This window comes from Poecilia reticulata, unplaced genomic scaffold, assembly GCF_000633615.1.
Source record: "Poecilia reticulata strain Guanapo unplaced genomic scaffold, Guppy_female_1.0+MT scaffold_125, whole genome shotgun sequence".
Classification (NCBI taxonomy): domain Eukaryota; kingdom Metazoa; phylum Chordata; class Actinopteri; order Cyprinodontiformes; family Poeciliidae; genus Poecilia; species Poecilia reticulata.
In genome coordinates, this window is record NW_007615013.1 from 1,246,561 (window position 1) to 1,263,424 (window position 16,864).

General features: G+C 46.6%; 2 protein-coding genes across 3 annotated transcripts in view; both read left to right on the forward strand.

Moving 5' to 3' along the window:
- wnt16 (wingless-type MMTV integration site family, member 16) overlaps positions 1 to 4,614 on the forward strand; it is an 11,439-nt gene extending 6,825 nt beyond the window's left edge. The window contains exon 4 of the mRNA XM_008401691.2: positions 4,492 to 4,614. Coding sequence (XP_008399913.1) covers positions 4,492 to 4,593 — 102 coding nt within the window. The 3' untranslated portion in view covers positions 4,594 to 4,614. The remainder of the gene's footprint in view (positions 1 to 4,491) is intronic.
- A 64-nt stretch (positions 4,615 to 4,678) lies between these two features.
- Positions 4,679 to 16,864, forward strand: part of stab2 (stabilin 2) — a 29,412-nt gene continuing 17,226 nt past the window's right edge. Inside the window, exons 1-28 of one of the 2 annotated variants that reach the window (XM_017302950.1) lie at positions 4,679 to 4,806; positions 4,907 to 5,223; positions 5,319 to 5,712; positions 5,950 to 6,102; positions 6,987 to 7,111; positions 7,196 to 7,311; positions 7,865 to 7,950; positions 8,175 to 8,241; positions 8,320 to 8,415; positions 8,500 to 8,622; positions 8,817 to 9,013; positions 11,622 to 11,749; positions 11,835 to 11,968; positions 12,122 to 12,201; positions 12,280 to 12,429; positions 12,722 to 12,865; positions 12,937 to 12,999; positions 13,451 to 13,567; positions 13,631 to 13,684; positions 13,752 to 13,832; positions 13,985 to 14,137; positions 14,230 to 14,289; positions 14,385 to 14,486; positions 14,565 to 14,651; positions 14,735 to 14,846; positions 14,927 to 15,107; positions 15,763 to 15,856; positions 15,935 to 16,093. In XM_017302950.1, coding sequence (XP_017158439.1) covers positions 6,040 to 6,102; positions 6,987 to 7,111; positions 7,196 to 7,311; positions 7,865 to 7,950; positions 8,175 to 8,241; positions 8,320 to 8,415; positions 8,500 to 8,622; positions 8,817 to 9,013; positions 11,622 to 11,749; positions 11,835 to 11,968; positions 12,122 to 12,201; positions 12,280 to 12,429; positions 12,722 to 12,865; positions 12,937 to 12,999; positions 13,451 to 13,567; positions 13,631 to 13,684; positions 13,752 to 13,832; positions 13,985 to 14,137; positions 14,230 to 14,289; positions 14,385 to 14,486; positions 14,565 to 14,651; positions 14,735 to 14,846; positions 14,927 to 15,107; positions 15,763 to 15,856; positions 15,935 to 16,093 — 2,772 coding nt within the window. In that variant the 5' untranslated portion in view covers positions 4,679 to 4,806; positions 4,907 to 5,223; positions 5,319 to 5,712; positions 5,950 to 6,039. Of the gene's footprint in view, positions 5,224 to 5,318; positions 5,713 to 5,949; positions 6,103 to 6,986; positions 7,112 to 7,195; positions 7,312 to 7,864; positions 7,951 to 8,174; positions 8,242 to 8,319; positions 8,416 to 8,499; positions 8,623 to 8,816; positions 9,014 to 11,621; positions 11,750 to 11,834; positions 11,969 to 12,121; positions 12,202 to 12,279; positions 12,430 to 12,721; positions 12,866 to 12,936; positions 13,000 to 13,450; positions 13,568 to 13,630; positions 13,685 to 13,751; positions 13,833 to 13,984; positions 14,138 to 14,229; positions 14,290 to 14,384; positions 14,487 to 14,564; positions 14,652 to 14,734; positions 14,847 to 14,926; positions 15,108 to 15,762; positions 15,857 to 15,934; positions 16,094 to 16,864 lie in introns of both variants that reach the window. The other variant, XM_017302951.1, reaches the window with a different exon arrangement.

The following is a 16,864-nucleotide window of genomic DNA, read 5'->3' on the forward strand; positions in this document are numbered from 1 at the left end:
CCCCAACCACCAGGTCGTCTCTCCATGATTGTTAAACAGTTGTTATGTTTTGCATATACACACAAAAAAACTTCAGCAAGTCAGATTTTTAAAGATCGGCCAGAAATCGGTGCACCTTTAATGAATGTAAAGATCATCACTACTAACAAAATATACTTGGTAGTTATTAAAGAAATACTTGAACATCTTGAATATGTGTATTCAGCAGAGCTTTCCTAAGGAATTAGAACTGGACAATGTTCTCTATCATCCTCTATTTATTGATCCTCTTCATCTATATCTCTGTAATTATCAGGTTTATTTCCTTACCAGGTTATTTCCCCTCTCAGAGCCAAACCTGGATCTTATCTGTGTGGCGGGTCGCAGTAGGTCATTGTCCTGTCGGCCTTATGATTCAGACGGTTCCTCCCGCCGCTGCTAGCTGGAGGCTAAAGCTGGTTCTGCTGTTTTAACTTCGCATTGAGCAGCAGAGCATCGCTTTGCTTTTCTGTTAGCCGTTTTCTTTCTCTTTGAATTGTTCTGTTGCTTTTTTCTACTAACGGAAACCCGTTTCACAGCATCACTGACTTTTAGCATCGTTTAAAATACAAACCCAGCCGCGGTGGATGGAGGATAACAGCCTGTGTGTGGATGGACTCACCGCTTGGAGCTGCTTTCAAAACGATCTGGACAAGAATCGTTTCTGATGTTTGTAAAGATGTTCCGATGCTAACATCCATATTCAGTGCTTCTTGCTCAGCCCAGTAAACTCACACAGGATCAGTACTGTACGGATCATCCGTGGTCATCGCTGTGACCAGTGAAGAAGTCCGCCGCCTCTGACTCCCCGGGTCCGGATCGGTCCAGGTTCTGGCGGACCGTAGAGCCCCGGTAAGCCCATGCTAAAATCCGGGTTTGCCTCCAGGTCTTCTCTGCGGGACGTGTCCACCTGGAGAAGGACCTGAGACCCAATATGGACACATTTTCATTTGCAGCTGATGTAGAACCTTTAAACCCAGGGATGTACCGATACCGTGTTCCTTCAAACCGAGTACAAGTTAAACATACGTCTGAGTACTTACTGATGCCAGATAATGAGTACCAGGTAGTTCCCGGTACTCATTAGTACTAACACACGAGTCATACAACCAGTCTGAGAACAGTTTATTTTCATTCAGTACATTTGACTACAACAGAACTACAAGGTCAGAGTATTTTAGCTGTAGGACTACTCTACAGTATTCTACCGACCAGAACTGACAGAACCACACTCGTTCAGTCCTCCCACTTTTCAACCGTGTCGTCAAACATGTAGAGGGTGAACCCAGAAATGGTTGTTTTGGACGACAGAAATTTTACTCTCAAAGGACATGTTATCAGGCTACGGTGAAGCTAACGCTGCTCTTCCAGATAAGTACCTTCATCTTTACCAAGTCCTGAAGTTCAAGCAACTTGGTGATGGCTAATAATCTCCTACCTTGGAGATTTTGAGAAGATCTAGAAACCCCTTAAAGGGGAAAGTACCAAAAGTACCAAAGCTGGCCGTCAGATCAAACTGGTGCCTGAGAACCTGAGTTATTAATTCAGAGATTACTACAGGGTTGGTTGTTGCTACTGCTGTTGCAAAACTCCTTGAACTCTGTGACTTGCTGGCTTATAACTGTTTTCTCAGATTGCTGGTGTTGATCCTCTTGGACCCCCAGACCGCTGACATGGCGCCGCCTCTACTGCTTTAGCCTGCTAGCTAACTTCAGTTGGAAATAGTTCAGCTGTCTTGGTGGCTTTGTGGCTTCATTTACAGCTTCTTTCCGTTTAGTTTGTAAAATTATAGCAAAGGATGAGTATCAATTACATATCAAATACCAAAGGCAACTAGAACAGGGGAGCCCAAAGTGGGTCCTGGAGGCCCGGCATCCTGCACGTTTTAGTTCTCTCCCTGGTGGCAGTAACAACCTTTTCACCTTGTCAATGCTCCTCTGAGGCCTTCTAACGAGCCACCATTTGATCCAGGTGTGTTAAACCAGGGACAGAACTACAACATGCAGGATGCCGGGCCTCCAGGACCCACTTTGGGCACCACTGAACTAGAACTAAACTAATATTACCATAAATGCTTCTTAGCAGATAATCAGCTAACAATAGAGCTTAGCTTGTAAAATGAGCTGAAGCATGTTGAAATAATTAAACTAACAAAACATTTCTATTATTGAACTTACAGATAAATGTCTGAAGAACAGACGTGTCATGAGAGCCAGTCACCATGAGTCCAGCCTGAAAATCAAACATTGTCCACTAGGTGGCAGTAAAGCTCAATTTGTGATTCAAAATAAAACCAAACAAAAGATTCTGATGGAGCCAGATGCCCGGTCCGATCATAGACGTCATATACGTTGACGCCTCACTGAGCCCTAATTACGTCGCCGCCATCTTCTGTGTGGCAGCAGAGGACCGGAGCTCCTCAAGTCCTTTGCTGTGTGTTTCAACCGTTTTACGAAACAAACTGGATTCATTCTCATTACCTTCCCAGGTCAGGATGAAAGATCAGAATTATTTGACTTTGCAGCCAGAAATTCGCTTCTAAACAGCCGAAAAATATTTCCTATGTAGCTAAATTGGCCCGAAGTAACCGCTGATTGTTAGCGTAGCAGCTAATATAACCGCTGATTGTTAGCGTAGCAGCTAATTTAACCGCTGATTGTTAGCAGCTAACGTTTTCATACTGTTATGTAATGAGAAATCGCCGTTAGAGGGGAAGTTCATTAAAATTCATAAATCAAAAGTCATTTCTCAATAATGTATAAATAAATACAAGAAAATTGTTTTCTTTTGAAAAGTTAAATGTACATTAAATTATGTAAATATGTTCTGTAAAAGTGTCTGTTCATCAATGTTAATATAAAATGATCAGAATCATTTCTATCAAATCAAACATTGTGCTCTTTCTTCAGAAATGCCCCAAAACAATTAAATAATCTCATCAGAAGTTAGAAACGCTCTTTAGTCATTTCTTTGATTACCAAATATATTAATGTGTGAGAAAATGTGTCAATAACAGGAATTAATTTAAAATACTTTGTAGAACGGCAGTTTGTGAAATTCGGTCCATTTACCTGTATTAGCTTACTGGCACATATTCCACATTCAATATGGCGGACGCTGTGACGTGTCGCAGCAAGGGGCGACCCGCTCCATGACCTTTGACCCGCTCCATGAGGCGTCTATGGGTCCGATCCTCTCCCTCACTCGTTCGTCCTTCAGATGCCGTTCATGTTGAAGGTTAAAGGTCGCAGTGTGTACCACATTCTTCGCCCCGCCCATTTTAGGTCCTATTTCCGCCCTTACGCCAAGTCCGCACTTTTACGGACTTCGGCGAACTGTATTTCCCACAATTCCTTGCTGCATGTGACGTTTTGAGTTAAAAGGCGGGCTTATTGTAATATATTATTTTTCCGGCTTTATAGAAAATTCAAAGAAAATATGACAAAGCACATCAGTAATAAAAAGTTTGATTTAATAAACTGAGAAGAAAAAATAATAAAGTCACAAACTAACAGGAAATAAAACAAAATGTCACAAATGCAAAACAAACTTCAAATCTTAACATTGGAATAGAGATTGGGCTTTTATGATGTTGCAGCATTTAAGCACTCAAAATAATGTCACTGTAAAGTGGAGGGGACTTTTAGAAACAACAATTTATCTTCAGATCCTGTTAGAAGACCACATTTTATTAAATAAAAACTTAAAGATGGAATAGATACAATATCCACTTTTTAAACTTTCTAAACATTTTAATGAAGTTGCAACTGAAAAAATGTTTGTCTCAAAATCTCATCACAAAACACAGGAATTGATATTTATTTTGAATTTCTTTTACAGAAAGTCATTAAGGAAAACCTTTATAAATAATTATGAAATTAATATCTTAAGTTTATTTGTGGGACTGGAATATAAAGCTGCTTGGTTCTTATTGTCACCATGATTTTTAAACAAATGTTTTCTTCTCAGACTAGAGGAGAAAACTGATGTCGGAGCTCCTGATGAATTATTGTTACATTTTGGGTTCATAAAGTCACAACATTCATAGTTTCTTTTAAAAAGGACATTTTAGTTCCATTAGTCTTTTTATTTTTCACATGTAGCATCAGGCATTTTTATTATTTTTCATATATGCCGTACGTTTGTCCTTAACTCGATCTTTGTTATTAGCTCCACTTTATACCAAACTAACTTTTAGATGCATAAAACAGATGTTTAAAAAATCACGTCTGTTAGTCACATGACCGACTGATAAACTGATTATTACAACATTTCAATGTGTATTTTTTGCCATCTTGGAAATATGACAAAGTTAACAGAGTGAGCTGTCTGTCACAAAAATAGAATAAAATCAGTTTGAACATCTGAGAGTTTATTGAATTTTCTTTATTCAACGTGTCAAAACAAAACAAATATCTCCAACAATGACTTGGGAAAGAAGAAACACCTTTAAAATAATCTGTTTTGTTGTAGTTGTACTTTTTAGCAGCAGAATGCCTAAACAGTGACCAGTGCCGCCATTTTGGATTGAAGCTACGACCCGGGGCCGTTCTGTCCTTGACCCCTGACCCCTGATGTGACTTTGACTGAGTCCACTCTTCATAGGGCGCCGGGCGCTGAGCACCGGACCGGGCCTGAATCTGCTGAACGTCTCACCACTAAGCGGCTCCAGGCTCTTCTTCTCTTTATGCAGTTTACAGATATTTTGGGGTTTATTAGCGCCACCTACAGCCTGCTACTGGCTCCTGTGGTAGCAGAGACTTCAATCAGGTATCGGTACATATCCAGGTGAGCCCAGTGTTACCTGGAACAGGCGGGAAAAATCTAAGTTTTCTCAATAATCTTAATTTCCATGTGCAGAACTTCCTGCTTGTTCTGGTTTGTTCAGATGTAGTGGCGGCCCGGTCCGACCCGACCAGCTCCATCTGCTCCATGTTGCTCCGATCTGAGGGTGTGAAGCTGGGGTCAAGGGTCAAGCTGCAACAATGTCTGCTGTGGTCCTGAGGAATGGACCGAGCCCGGCAGAACCAGATACAAGCAGTTAGAATGAGTCTTTAGCTGCATGATGAGCTCTGGGAGTTTCGGGGGAACCGCTCTCCTGGGAGGAACAACCGGAATGAGATCCAGGTGAATTCTGGGAAAATGGTCTGATAGGATCTACTGAGAACAAGGTCCAGCCTGACCTGAAACCTTCAGATGTTCTGGGTCAGAACTTTTATCTTTTCTATTTTATCTGCTTTGTTTCTAATTTGTTATTGTGAATTTAGCTTTGTCACTTTTTTTTTTATTCATCACTGAAGTTCAGCTCTTTGTTAAAACGTTGATGATGAGAATCCAGAACCCGACCTGAGGACACCGTCGGCTCCGGGCCCCTCTGAGGACGGCTCCCGTTCCTGGGGACGCTGTGCACCAGGGGGACAGCATGTCCTCACTGGGACAGACATGTCCTGGTGTCCTGAGTTCTCTGAGTCAGCAGGAAGACGGTTATCAGCCATCGTTGATGACGGAGCAGAAAGTTTCAGGAAAACAGGATTTCCTGTTGGACTGAGGCCCAACCTGAGGCTCCTGGTGGCAGGCAGGTCCTGAACATTCACAGCAGGGTCAAAGTTCATCCCTGGACCCAGAACAGAGAGAAGAAACACTGGATCAGCTCCCAGTTTGGAGCGCTGGGATGCAGAGAGGAAACTAGAGCAGGTAGGATAGCTGACAGACAGGAGGTCTCACTCTGACACAAACCGTGAGTCTGGATTTTAACCTTCATCCAGAGGGTTTACTGCAGTCAGAAGCGCTCTGCTGTAGAGTCACCGCCAGAATCCGTTTGGTCTGAAACTGAAAGCAGCAGGAAGTTCTGTGTTGTTTAACGATGCAGAATGATCCCACTTCCTGTGGGTGTTTGTGTCGAAAGCTACAGCTCAGCACTTTTCCCTGAAGGTTGGTTTTCAGGAAGCAGGAGGAGGAGGAAGCCCTGAAAAGAGCCGCTCAGACCGGGCTGGACAGCAGACCGGGTCAGAACCAGAAGAGATGGAGGTCCTGCTGAGTTTCCAGATGCTGGTTCTGATGATGACGACGGCCGCCTCGCAGCAGGTAAGATCACCAGGAGAGCTGCAGGTTTTCTAACGGGACTCAGCTGGAACCAGTGGGTCCCAGTGGGTCCCAGTGGGTCCCAGTGGATCCCAGTGGATCCCAGTGGGTCGGCTTTAATTTGCTGCTGGCGTCTGATGTCTCTCGGCGGAACGGTTCTCTGATCTTCTGCTGCCTCCAATCTGAGATTCCTGAAAAGAAATGAAATTATTTTCATCATGAAAAATAATGTCTCTTCAGCATCTAGTCTGGTTCTTCTTGGGCCCGGTACCGACCCACTGCTGCCGCTGAGGAACCAGACCAGATGGTGGTTCTGATCTCCGATAGCCTGAGCTTCATGTTCTGGTCCAACCTGACCCGAACAGAACAGCCTAGTCAAAGGCCAGACCTCAACCTGACTGAAATGCTGTCTGGGTCTTCAGAGAGCAGAGCAGAACCTCAAAGAAGCACCGATGGAGAGAAGAACCGGATCAGAACCACAAAGGACTGTTGGGAGGTTCTGGGCTCTCCAGTTGGACCCATTTGGTCCCAGTTCTGACCCTGGCAGTGGGAGATGGAGGTTCTGGGCGGATCCGATCCAGAAGATAAGCAGCAGTTAGACCCATTAGCCTCACTTCCTGTCTCTGCTTCCAGCTCCCAAGATTCCCAGTTTGTGTCATGGTGCGGACCAGTAGAACCATCGGGCCATGTGAACAGAACCGTGGTAGCTGCTTCCTGTTGCTAATCTGTTGGGATGTGTTTGTGGCAGACGGTTCTGGAACTCTTTATTCCAGAAGAGTTCTGGAAGGACGTGGGCCACACACACATGACCCACGTCATTCCAGCTCCTTCCTGTTCTTGCTGGGGTTCTGAACAGGTTCTGTTAGAGCTTCTGTTTGTTTCTCCAGAACTTCTGCTCCAACTCCACGGTGCTGAGGACGCAGACGGCCTGCCACTCCTGCTCCATCTCCATGTTTGTTCCGTGTCCCACTGGATTCAGGAGAAGTCCAGGAAGCCTGACGTCCGGCTGCAAGTGAGCTGAACCAGTTTCACTGATCGGTTCTGGTCTGGACCGGTTCTGCTGACCCAGGTTGTTCACCGTGTGGGTTCTGTGCAGGTACCAAATCCGGACCAGCAGCCTGCAGCTGGCCGTCAGCGGCTGCTCCTTCCAGTGCTTCCAGCAGGTGGAGGTGAAGAGCTGCTGCCCCGGATACTGGGGTCCGGACTGCATGGGTCAGTACTGTTCTGCAGGAAACTGGGTCAGTTCAGAACCTCTAGACGGCTTTAATGGTCGACTTGATTATACCAGAGAACAGATCAGAACCAGCAGAACCAGCCAGCTCGACCCACCTGCACCCACTCCAGGTGACTCCTGACCCGGTCCAGTCCGGCAGGAAGCAGATGATCCTCCAGAACCGGGACTTCCTTCCTCCCTGCAGACCGTCAGCAGGACGGAGATCTGCAGACACGGCGCCGATCCCACAAGCTGCTCTCAGACCAGCAGAACATCAGCCAGAACCTGAGATCCACAGGTCCAGACAGAACCTGGACCAAAGACCAGTCCAGGTTCTGGTCCAGGTTCTGGTTCAGACCTTAGAATCCAACCAGAGAAGGGAAAGATTTCCACCACATGCTGGGAGGCGGGGCATGGTGGAGGACAGAGGAGCTGATAAAAGCTGGGACAGGAAGTGGGGGGGGGTGGAGGGGGGGTCAGCTTCCTGTCATCTCCAACCTGCTGCAGCTGCTCCTCCAGTCGATCCTCCAGCTTCCTGTGTTTGTGTTGCAGAATGTCCTGATCGGGCCGACGGGCCCTGCAGTGGCAGAGGGGTCTGCTCTGATGGGCTGGGGGGGAACGGCACCTGCAGCTGCCAGGTGACACACACACACACACACACACACACACACACACACACACAGAATCTGTTAAAACCCAAATTATCCTGCAGTACCAACTGAAAGACGGATAGGTTTCTGTTGCCTGTTGAGTTTTCCTGAACTGGATTCGGACCGACCCAGAACCGACATCAGAACCGTTTTGGCCACATTAGTGCTGCTGCTCAGACTTTGGGTCAAAGTTGTTTCTGGTTGCTGTCCAGGTTGGTTTTGCAGGAACGGCGTGTGAGGACTGCTCTCCTGGACGTTACGGCCCCACCTGTAGTTCAGGTACCGTCACATTCTCCCATCCTGACCCGGGTCGGTACCACCAGTATTCCTTACCTGCTGTTGTTGGTTCTGCCTCAGAGTGCTCCTGTGTCCACGGTCTCTGCGGTTCTGGACTCAAAGGAGACGGTCGCTGCACCTGCTTCTCTGGGTACCGAGGTCCTCGCTGTGACCAGGGTTCGTCCCTCTGCTGGACCTGCAGCACCGGGTTTCCTTCATCCCGGACCTGTCTGTCCTGACCCGGTTCATCCTGTCTTCCAGAGCTCCCAGAGTGTGCGGCCCTCAGCTGCCAGCAGAACGCCCGCTGCATGGAAGAAGCTCTGACTGGACAGCTGGTGTGCCAGTGTTTGCCTGGTTATGAGAAATCAGGATCTCAGTGTTTAGGTGAGTCTAAACATGAACAGAAGCTTGGCTGGTCCAGAACCGGGCCCAGCTCCTGATCTCCAGCAACTCTGATGTTTTGATTGTTGTTCGGTTTAGAAATGTTTAAAAAAGAAACTTATTCAGCGCCACCAGAGAACTACCTAGAACCATCTGCTCAGGGATGGTCTGCTCATCGTTAGCTCTGTCCTCCACAGCCAAGAACCCGTGTCTCCGGCCGGTCTGCCATTCCTGGGCTTCCTGTGCCCACACTGGACCGGACCAGCACCACTGCACCTGCAACCCAGGCTACAGCGGCGACGGACAGGTCTGCATGGCGGTCGATCCTTGTCAGACCCAAAACGGAGGATGTTCTGCCAGGACCACTCGCTGCATCTATGATGGACCCGGAAAGGTAAAATTAGTCCAGAAATCCACTTCAGAGTGTGAGGGATCAGAACCAGAACCAAAAGGGATTAGATGGAAAAAGATGGGAGCAGAAGAACGGGGATGCTAACCAGGAATGGGATCAGCCAGGAGATAAAAATGGAAAACTCTGCATGCAGAACAAAATCAGAGATCAAATTCAGGAACATCAAGAAATTAGCCTGAGTATGAAAAAGGATCAAATCCAGAACCTGAATCAGGACTGATGGCATGTTCTGGATCTAGAACGTCATCTGAACAAAAACACTGAAATGAAACCAGAACATCTAATCCAGAATGGGGTTGTGACAAAGACTGGAAGTAATCCTGGGGTCCGAACGACACCATCTTCCTCTGGGGCAGGATGTGGAACAGGATCAGGTTCAGATTCACGTCAGGATTTAAACATGATCCGAATCAGGGACTCGCTTGACTAAGTGCCTGTCTCAGAGCTGGAATCAGGGCCGGCTAATTGGGGCCTGCCATAGCCATGCATAGGGAGAGCAGTGACTGACTTGCTTTGCAGAGATCAGATTCTCTGCCAATCTGACTGCTGTCCATATGCGTTGCATGGCAGGCACCTGTAGTTCTACACCTAATAAAATGTCTCTTTATTATTTATTTTTCCTCCATCACCGTTAATGAGGCCCAAACTGCTACATGCACCCCCACAAATGTGGTATCAAAAATTGCGGCGAATTACGGTTTATCCACATTTTGTCTCCAAGCGACCCAAAGTTTTCCAAAAGTTAGAGTGTGAGTGCCGCTCCGCCAGAGAGTGGATTTCTGACCCCAAATCATTTCTAACTCGCCCACAAATATCGCCCGATTGGCTTCGAAGTCGGTCAGGACGTAGATACGCATGCCTGCTCCGGCAAAATGTTTTCAAAATGTCCGTAGGGCTTACGGTTTTCTGTCCAGGTGCTTCTGACCAATGTGCGATAGGACAAACTCTCGCTCAGACACGTTTTTCCATGTATGTCTGAAAAATGTCAGACCTCAGCGCACATCATCTTTCTCTCATCGCTGTTAATACTGTGAGTGAGGTAAAGACATGAAACGCGAGAATATCGGAGACGACTAATAGCCCTGTCACACACTTCAAACGGTTTTCGAACACGTGTCACGGTTCCTGAATGGGAAGGAGTCGTTGGAAGTGCTTTTTTTGTGAGAACAGGCTGGTTTAGACAGAATTCTCTCCCTCTGTGCCACCAACAGGTGCAGGGCGTTAATCACCATAGCAACGGAACACAGAGCAGAGGAGCTGCTTAGGACTACAAAACGCCATCATTGTAGTTCTAACTGTGTCTGAACACTCGGTTATTAACGGGGTTGAGCAGAGTGTAGAACTACAACATGTCTGTCACTAGAGGAGGACTTGGCTGGGTTGAGAACTGCTCCTGTTTTTAGCTTTATATAACTGATTTAACCCAATTACTATTACACATGGGATTAGTGTGGCCATTTCAAATGAAGCTTAATGAAAATTTCAAAATAAAAGCCTCAATAATCCTCTCAGGTAAGTGATATTGTAAGTGATCTTGAAGGTACTGAGATCCAGGAGGAAGGTCAGAGGGGTCAGGGCTTCTCTGTCCTGGGCCCAAAGTGATGGGCCGATTTCAGAGAGGCCCCTTCACTGTCCACTTTTAAAGCTCGTCTTAAAACCACCTTGGCTTTCAACACCAGAGGGATCTAGTTTTAAATTGGATGTTTTTGTTTTTAAACTGTAAGAGATTTTTTTTTAGTTATTTTTTATTTAGTTTTTTTAATGTTGTGTTTTACTGTACAGCACTTTGTATCAGCTGTGGTTGTTTTAAAGTGCTTTATAAATAAAGTTGGATTGGATATTAGGTTTTATTATCTTTTTCCCTCGAGTTAGTTATAATATTAGATTAGAAGATAATAGAAGATATAATATTAAAATGTTTTCAGAATGTTGCTAGGGCTTATGGTTTTTTGTCAGGGACCTGGAGACCAACGCTGAGTGTCTCACAAGTATAGAAACTCTGTCTCCGGCATCCTGTCAGACAGCCCAGGTCCAGGTTACCATGGCAACGGGTCCCAGAGAGGCAGGGAGTAGTCTCACAAACAGGCGCAGAGGCAGGTCTCACAATGCATTGTGGGAAGAATAAATATTTCCTGACTATTCATATTTTGCTTACATAAAATTATTATTCCTCTGAATTTTTTAGTGTGAATTAAAATCCTTAGTATGAAGGTTGAAAATTTTCGAGACATAAACAATTACCGACTGTCTTTATTTTATTTTTATTTCGGACCGTGAGTGAGAACCACATGTGTGAAGCTTATAGTCGTCAGTCTGGGACTGAAATTCATTGTACCTGGGGTTCAGTTCATTGTACTGTAGTAATGAACCAGGTCAGCCATGGAAATATGGTGATGGACCTGGTAAGAGCAAGTCCAGCTGTCCAAACCGTAGCTAGAGTGCTGGGTCCAAAGCGACACTTTTGCAGGCCCTGTTATAATTTCTTCAGGAATTGTCTAGTTAATTTGCTGTGATTACTCCCAGTGGCTGCACTGCAGAGTCCAGCCTGCAGGGGGAGATGTATTGTTGTCGGTGTCTGGTTTCCTTCCAGTCCCACTGTGAGTGTCTACCAGGCTTTGAGACGCTGGCGGACGGCAGCTGCAACCTGAAGGACGTCTGCAAACCCGACTCCTGTCACCAGAACGCCAACTGCTCCACGGTGGAACCGGGTCGGGTCCGGTCAGTTCCCTCCGCCTTGCTTTACCTCACTGTTACCTGCTTGCTCACTTGAATACACCTGAGTGTCCCGTTGCTTTGCCTCCAGGTGCGCCTGTCTCCAGGGCTACATCGGGAATGGGAAGGTTTGCTTTGGGAACATCATGGAGCGTCTCAGGGAACTGAACACTCAGCCTGGGAAGGAGTGGAGCGGCCAGCTGAGCAACGCCATCTCTCTGTTCGGTGATTAGAATAAAGCAACATTCAATCTGAGGGTTGGACTGGGCGTCCTGCTCCAGGAAGTCCTGGTTCTGGTTCCATCCCAGCTTGATCTGGACCTGATGTTCTGTTCAGAGGCAGACATCGGCACTGATGTGGTTTGTTTTGTGTTCCCAGATTCTCTGTCTTGGCCTCTTCAGAACTTGGGTCCGTTTACGGTTTTTGTTCCGGTGAATCGAGGTTTCAGGGGAAACTCTGTGAGTTCTAGACCCATTTAGCTCAGACAATCAGAAGAAGCAGAGTTTTCAGGGTTTTTGTTGTTTTTTTAATCACAGGTACGGACTCTGACTGCCGACTCATCCAAAGCTAAGTACCTGTGTAAGATGCACCTGGTTGCTGGTTCAATGCCGTCCTCCACTCTGGTGAAAACAGATGTCTTCTACACGCTGTCCGGAAAGGCAGGAGAGACGGAGACGTCTGACAGGGTGAGAAGAAGCCTAGCCGTCTTTCAGATTTTTAAAACACACAATGTTTTTTCAAGTGGTCCTGAGATATGGATCAGAACCAGAACTCTCAGGAGAAAAAGCAATTTCATGAGTCTCTAGGTAAGACTCCCATGCACAGTTTATCATCGGCATAAAATTGATCCAAAGAACATGTGGGACACCGGACACATCCACCCTGAGCTGGAACCAGGAACGTTCCACCATTGCCAACCTCATTGGACCTGGATCTAGTGACCCGGTTAAACCAGAACCATCCCATTTCTCCTTGCAGGGTGGTCAGATCAGAATCCGTATCCATGGCAGCAGGAGGCGAGGTGAGGTCATCAAGTCGGACCTGGCAGCGTCCAACGGACTCATCCACATCATCACGAAGCTGATGGACAGCGTCCCGGCCACCGTGGAGAGCAGGCCAGATGTGAGACCTCTAACCCTGGTTGACTGGACGAAATGTCGATGCCACTTTAACGCTTTTATGATCTTCTACAGGAGAACTTGATGAAAATCATCTCTGACTATGGCAAATTGGAGACTTTCAAGTCCCTGCTTGAGGTGCAGTAACTAGATTACTACTTTCACACCGGCTGCCCATTGGTCCAGACCGACAAAGACATATTAAGGTCTTATTTAAGGTCTTATTTAAGGTCTTAATATGTCTTTAAGACCTTTTTGTTCCTTGTGTGGTTCTAAGAACTTGTGTTGACCTGGTCTCAGAAATTTGTTCCAGTTTGGATTATCTACAGTAGATTTTGGTTCTCTGAGCAGAGCCCAGTAAGAAGTCTGGTCTTTAACTGGTTTAAATTCAGTAGCCATCCACTGAAGAACTTTGGACTCTGTGGGATCTACAGTATCTTCTGCCGGTTGGCATTCTGTTCTGCTTTGGTGATAGGTTTGTGGGATCCAGAGAGGATCTAACTTTCTTAATCCAACTTCAGAGTAAAACAAATCAGCAAATCTTCAAGAAGCAACTGAACATTTCAGTGAGTCTTTGCTGTGGTTACAGCAAGCTGACCTGGCCTCTGTGATGGACCTCCCTCAACCAGTCACGGTCTTCACTCCAACTACTGAAGCTTTTAACGGCATGAAGGAGGGTCACCTGCAGTTCCTCCGCAGTGCAGAGGTGAGTAAGAATCAAACCGTCAGCGGCTCAGGGACCCTGATCTAAATCAGTCTGAACCCTCAGGGTCGCAGCAAGCTGACAGAGTTCCTCCGGAACCACATCATCCCGTCCACCTCGGTGAGTACCAGCTGTATGTCTGAGTCCGCTCTTCTGTCCCCTCTGATCGTTGTCCACTGTCCTACAGCTGGAGGTCTACAACATTGTGTCCAGCCCCACCGTTGTGACAATGGCCAACCAGGTCCTGGTCATCAACGTAACAGAAAACGTAAGTTTGTCGGCCGCTGATCAAAAAGACCATCTTTTACTTTGATGGGTCCTCAGCTGAGATATCTTCCAGGTGTATCATGAATTGTTTTCTTCCTGCCTGCATTAATCCTGATCTGTTTGCTGCAATGCTGCTCCTATTGGCTGATCCAGGGTCAGATTCTGGTCAACGGAGCGGCCGTTCTGGAGGCAGCCGTGGAGGCCAAGAATGGACGGCTGTACGTGATGAACGGAGTCCTGACTCCACCCTCCATCCAACCTTTGCTGCCTCACAGGTGTGACATCACAGAGACCAAGATTATAAAGGTAAGGAGCTGCTGATTTTATCTGAAACATTAGAAACAGATCCAGAAACCTTCCTGCTCACATCTGACGGCTGAAATCTTGTGATCCTTTAGGGTGAATGTGTCAGCTGCACCAAGGTCCACCTGTTCCAGTGCTCATCAGGAGTCTACACGGTAAGAAGTCTCACTCTGCCGGGACCTTCTGGGTTTTTCTCCCTACTATATGAAAAGTTGATCTGATGTGAATCTGTCATTGTGTTGGTGAACAGGGCACCTCCAACCTCGGGTGTCTTTACACCCTCTCCTTTGACAAATCTCCCATCAGGGTCCCATCCAGAGGTTGCGCACCACTCTGCAACGCCAATGTAACGGTAATGGCAGCATTATGATTTTATTGATGAGAGCCACGTCAGGAATCTGTGGTAACATTAATGCACCTGTGTGCTCAGACTCCAGCCTGCTGTAAAGGTTTCTACGGTCCGGACTGCGCTCCCTGTCCAGGTGGCTTTAACACACCCTGCTCCGGACATGGCCAGGTAACGTTCTACCACCTGCCATCAGACATCCGGAGGAACAACCATGTTCCTCTGACTGGTCTCAGCAGTTGTCTTCTGTCCAGTGTATGGAGGGCATCAGAGGAAACGGGTCGTGTATCTGTGAACCCAACTTCAGAGGCTCTCGCTGTCAGTACTGCTCCTCCTTCAACAAATATGGTCCAAACTGCGACAGAAGTAGGTCAAGTGGACTTTGTGTTGTCCCTCAGACAGACGATAGAAGTTACCTGTGTCAAGTCTCACCTGTATATCCACAGCTTGTCCCTGCGTCCGTGGACAGTGTGACAACCGTCCAGACTCAGATGGACGATGTAAGCTGGACTCTTGTCTTCGAGGTTTCACGGGTCGGTTCTGTGAGCGACAGACATCTGTCTGTGGAGGCCTGGCCCAGTTCTGCCATGCCCATGCTGACTGTGACTTCACTGATGGATCACCCAGGTACCTGCACGCTTCAACAGAACCACTGAAACACAGGGCTCTGGTGGACCACCAGGTTCTGGTTAGAATATCTCCATTTAAATAAATAAGGTTGTTTTCCCTCTGATAGCCCAGTAGACTTGGTTTGGAGAGCCAGAACCAGTTCTTCAGAGAGGTTCTGTAGGCCCTGCTGATGGACTGATTCAAACTGATTGAGCTAAAGTCCATCAGATCTTCATCTGTCTTCAGAATCAACATTAGAACTTGTTTGATCAGGTTGCCAATCCCACACAGAACCCAGAAAGACCCAATAAAACTATGAAGAACCCACAGAACAGCCTGAACCGAGTCGAGACAGTTCTTCATCCACGGCCTTCAGGAATTCAGCAGTTTAGATCTAATTGATGTTCAGCAACTGCAGCATATTTGATTTAGCATACTATGGCGTTCAGGAAAACCCATTCCCTTTCCAGAGCCCATCTTCCTGGATGAAGCTGTACCATGACTGATCCAGTTTCAGAACCTTTCTGTGTAGTTATTTTTCATCCTACCTCCCCAGAACTGATAGGAAGAGTCAAACGTTCAGAAATGATATTTTATCTTGTTCTACGGTACATTATGACCAAAGGTGCTGGTAATATTGATAATTTAACCCAGACGTTCTTCCATGTATCAGGTGTGTTTGTAAAGCTGGTTTCCAAGGCGATGGGATCACCTGTGTGGAGTCGGACCCCTGTGCTCCGCCTCTCCGAGGCGGCTGCAGTGTGAACGTGAGTTCCCACTGTCTTCTGGTCGTTTGCTTCCTCGTTCGCTGGGCTGAACTGTGGGATCATTTCTGCCCCCTATAGGCAAAATGTATAAAGACAGGCCCAGGTACTCACAGCTGCCAGTGTCTGACTGGCTGGACAGAGGACGGAAACGAGTGTCAGCCCATAAACAACTGTGATGGTCCTGATGGGGGAGGCTGCCACCCAAACGCCTCCTGCATCTACATTGGACCTGGACAGGTACTGCCCATCACTACAGGTCAGAACCAGCAGGACAAGAACGGTTCTGAACTTTTCGAATCATCGGTTCCAAGAAACCTAGAAAGCTTTTAGCTTGTCCAGAAGGTGGAGTAAACATCAGGACAACCAGTTCCTCAGAAACCAATCCATCCAGACTCAGAACCCAGAGGCTCAGAACCTGGGTCCAGACCAGAATAGATTCCAAGTTCTTCAGACTAGTAGTGGTCTAAATGGATCAGAACTTCAGAAGCATCTGTAGAAATATTATCTACAGATAATATTGACATTAGCAGGGAACAGAAACGTCAGATGGGTGAATGTTGGACACTACTGAAAATAAATGTTACTGTTGGTGAACAATCGACCCGTTTCACTCCAGATGCTGCCTTCAGTCAGTCTAAACCACAAATCGGCACCAGGTACAGCGTAGCACAGAACCAGTTTTGGAACCGGCTCCTCAACTATTCTTGGTCCAATATTCTGACTATCTGAGCTACCTCGTCAGATTTCCCTACCGTAGCACGGATAGATAGCTATGTCTGTCTGTTGGTGCATCTAAAACTGTTACCGTCATGTTTACAGAAACTACAGCAGATCGTGTTAATGTTAAATACATTGGATAACAACATTATCTGAGTGACTGAAGTGGAAGCTTAGGAGTTATGCTTAGCTTAGCACTGGAACAGTTAGCTTAGGAGTTATGCTTAGCTTAGCATTGGAACAATTAGCTTAGGAGTTTGGGTTAGCTTAGCATTGGAACAATTAGCTTAG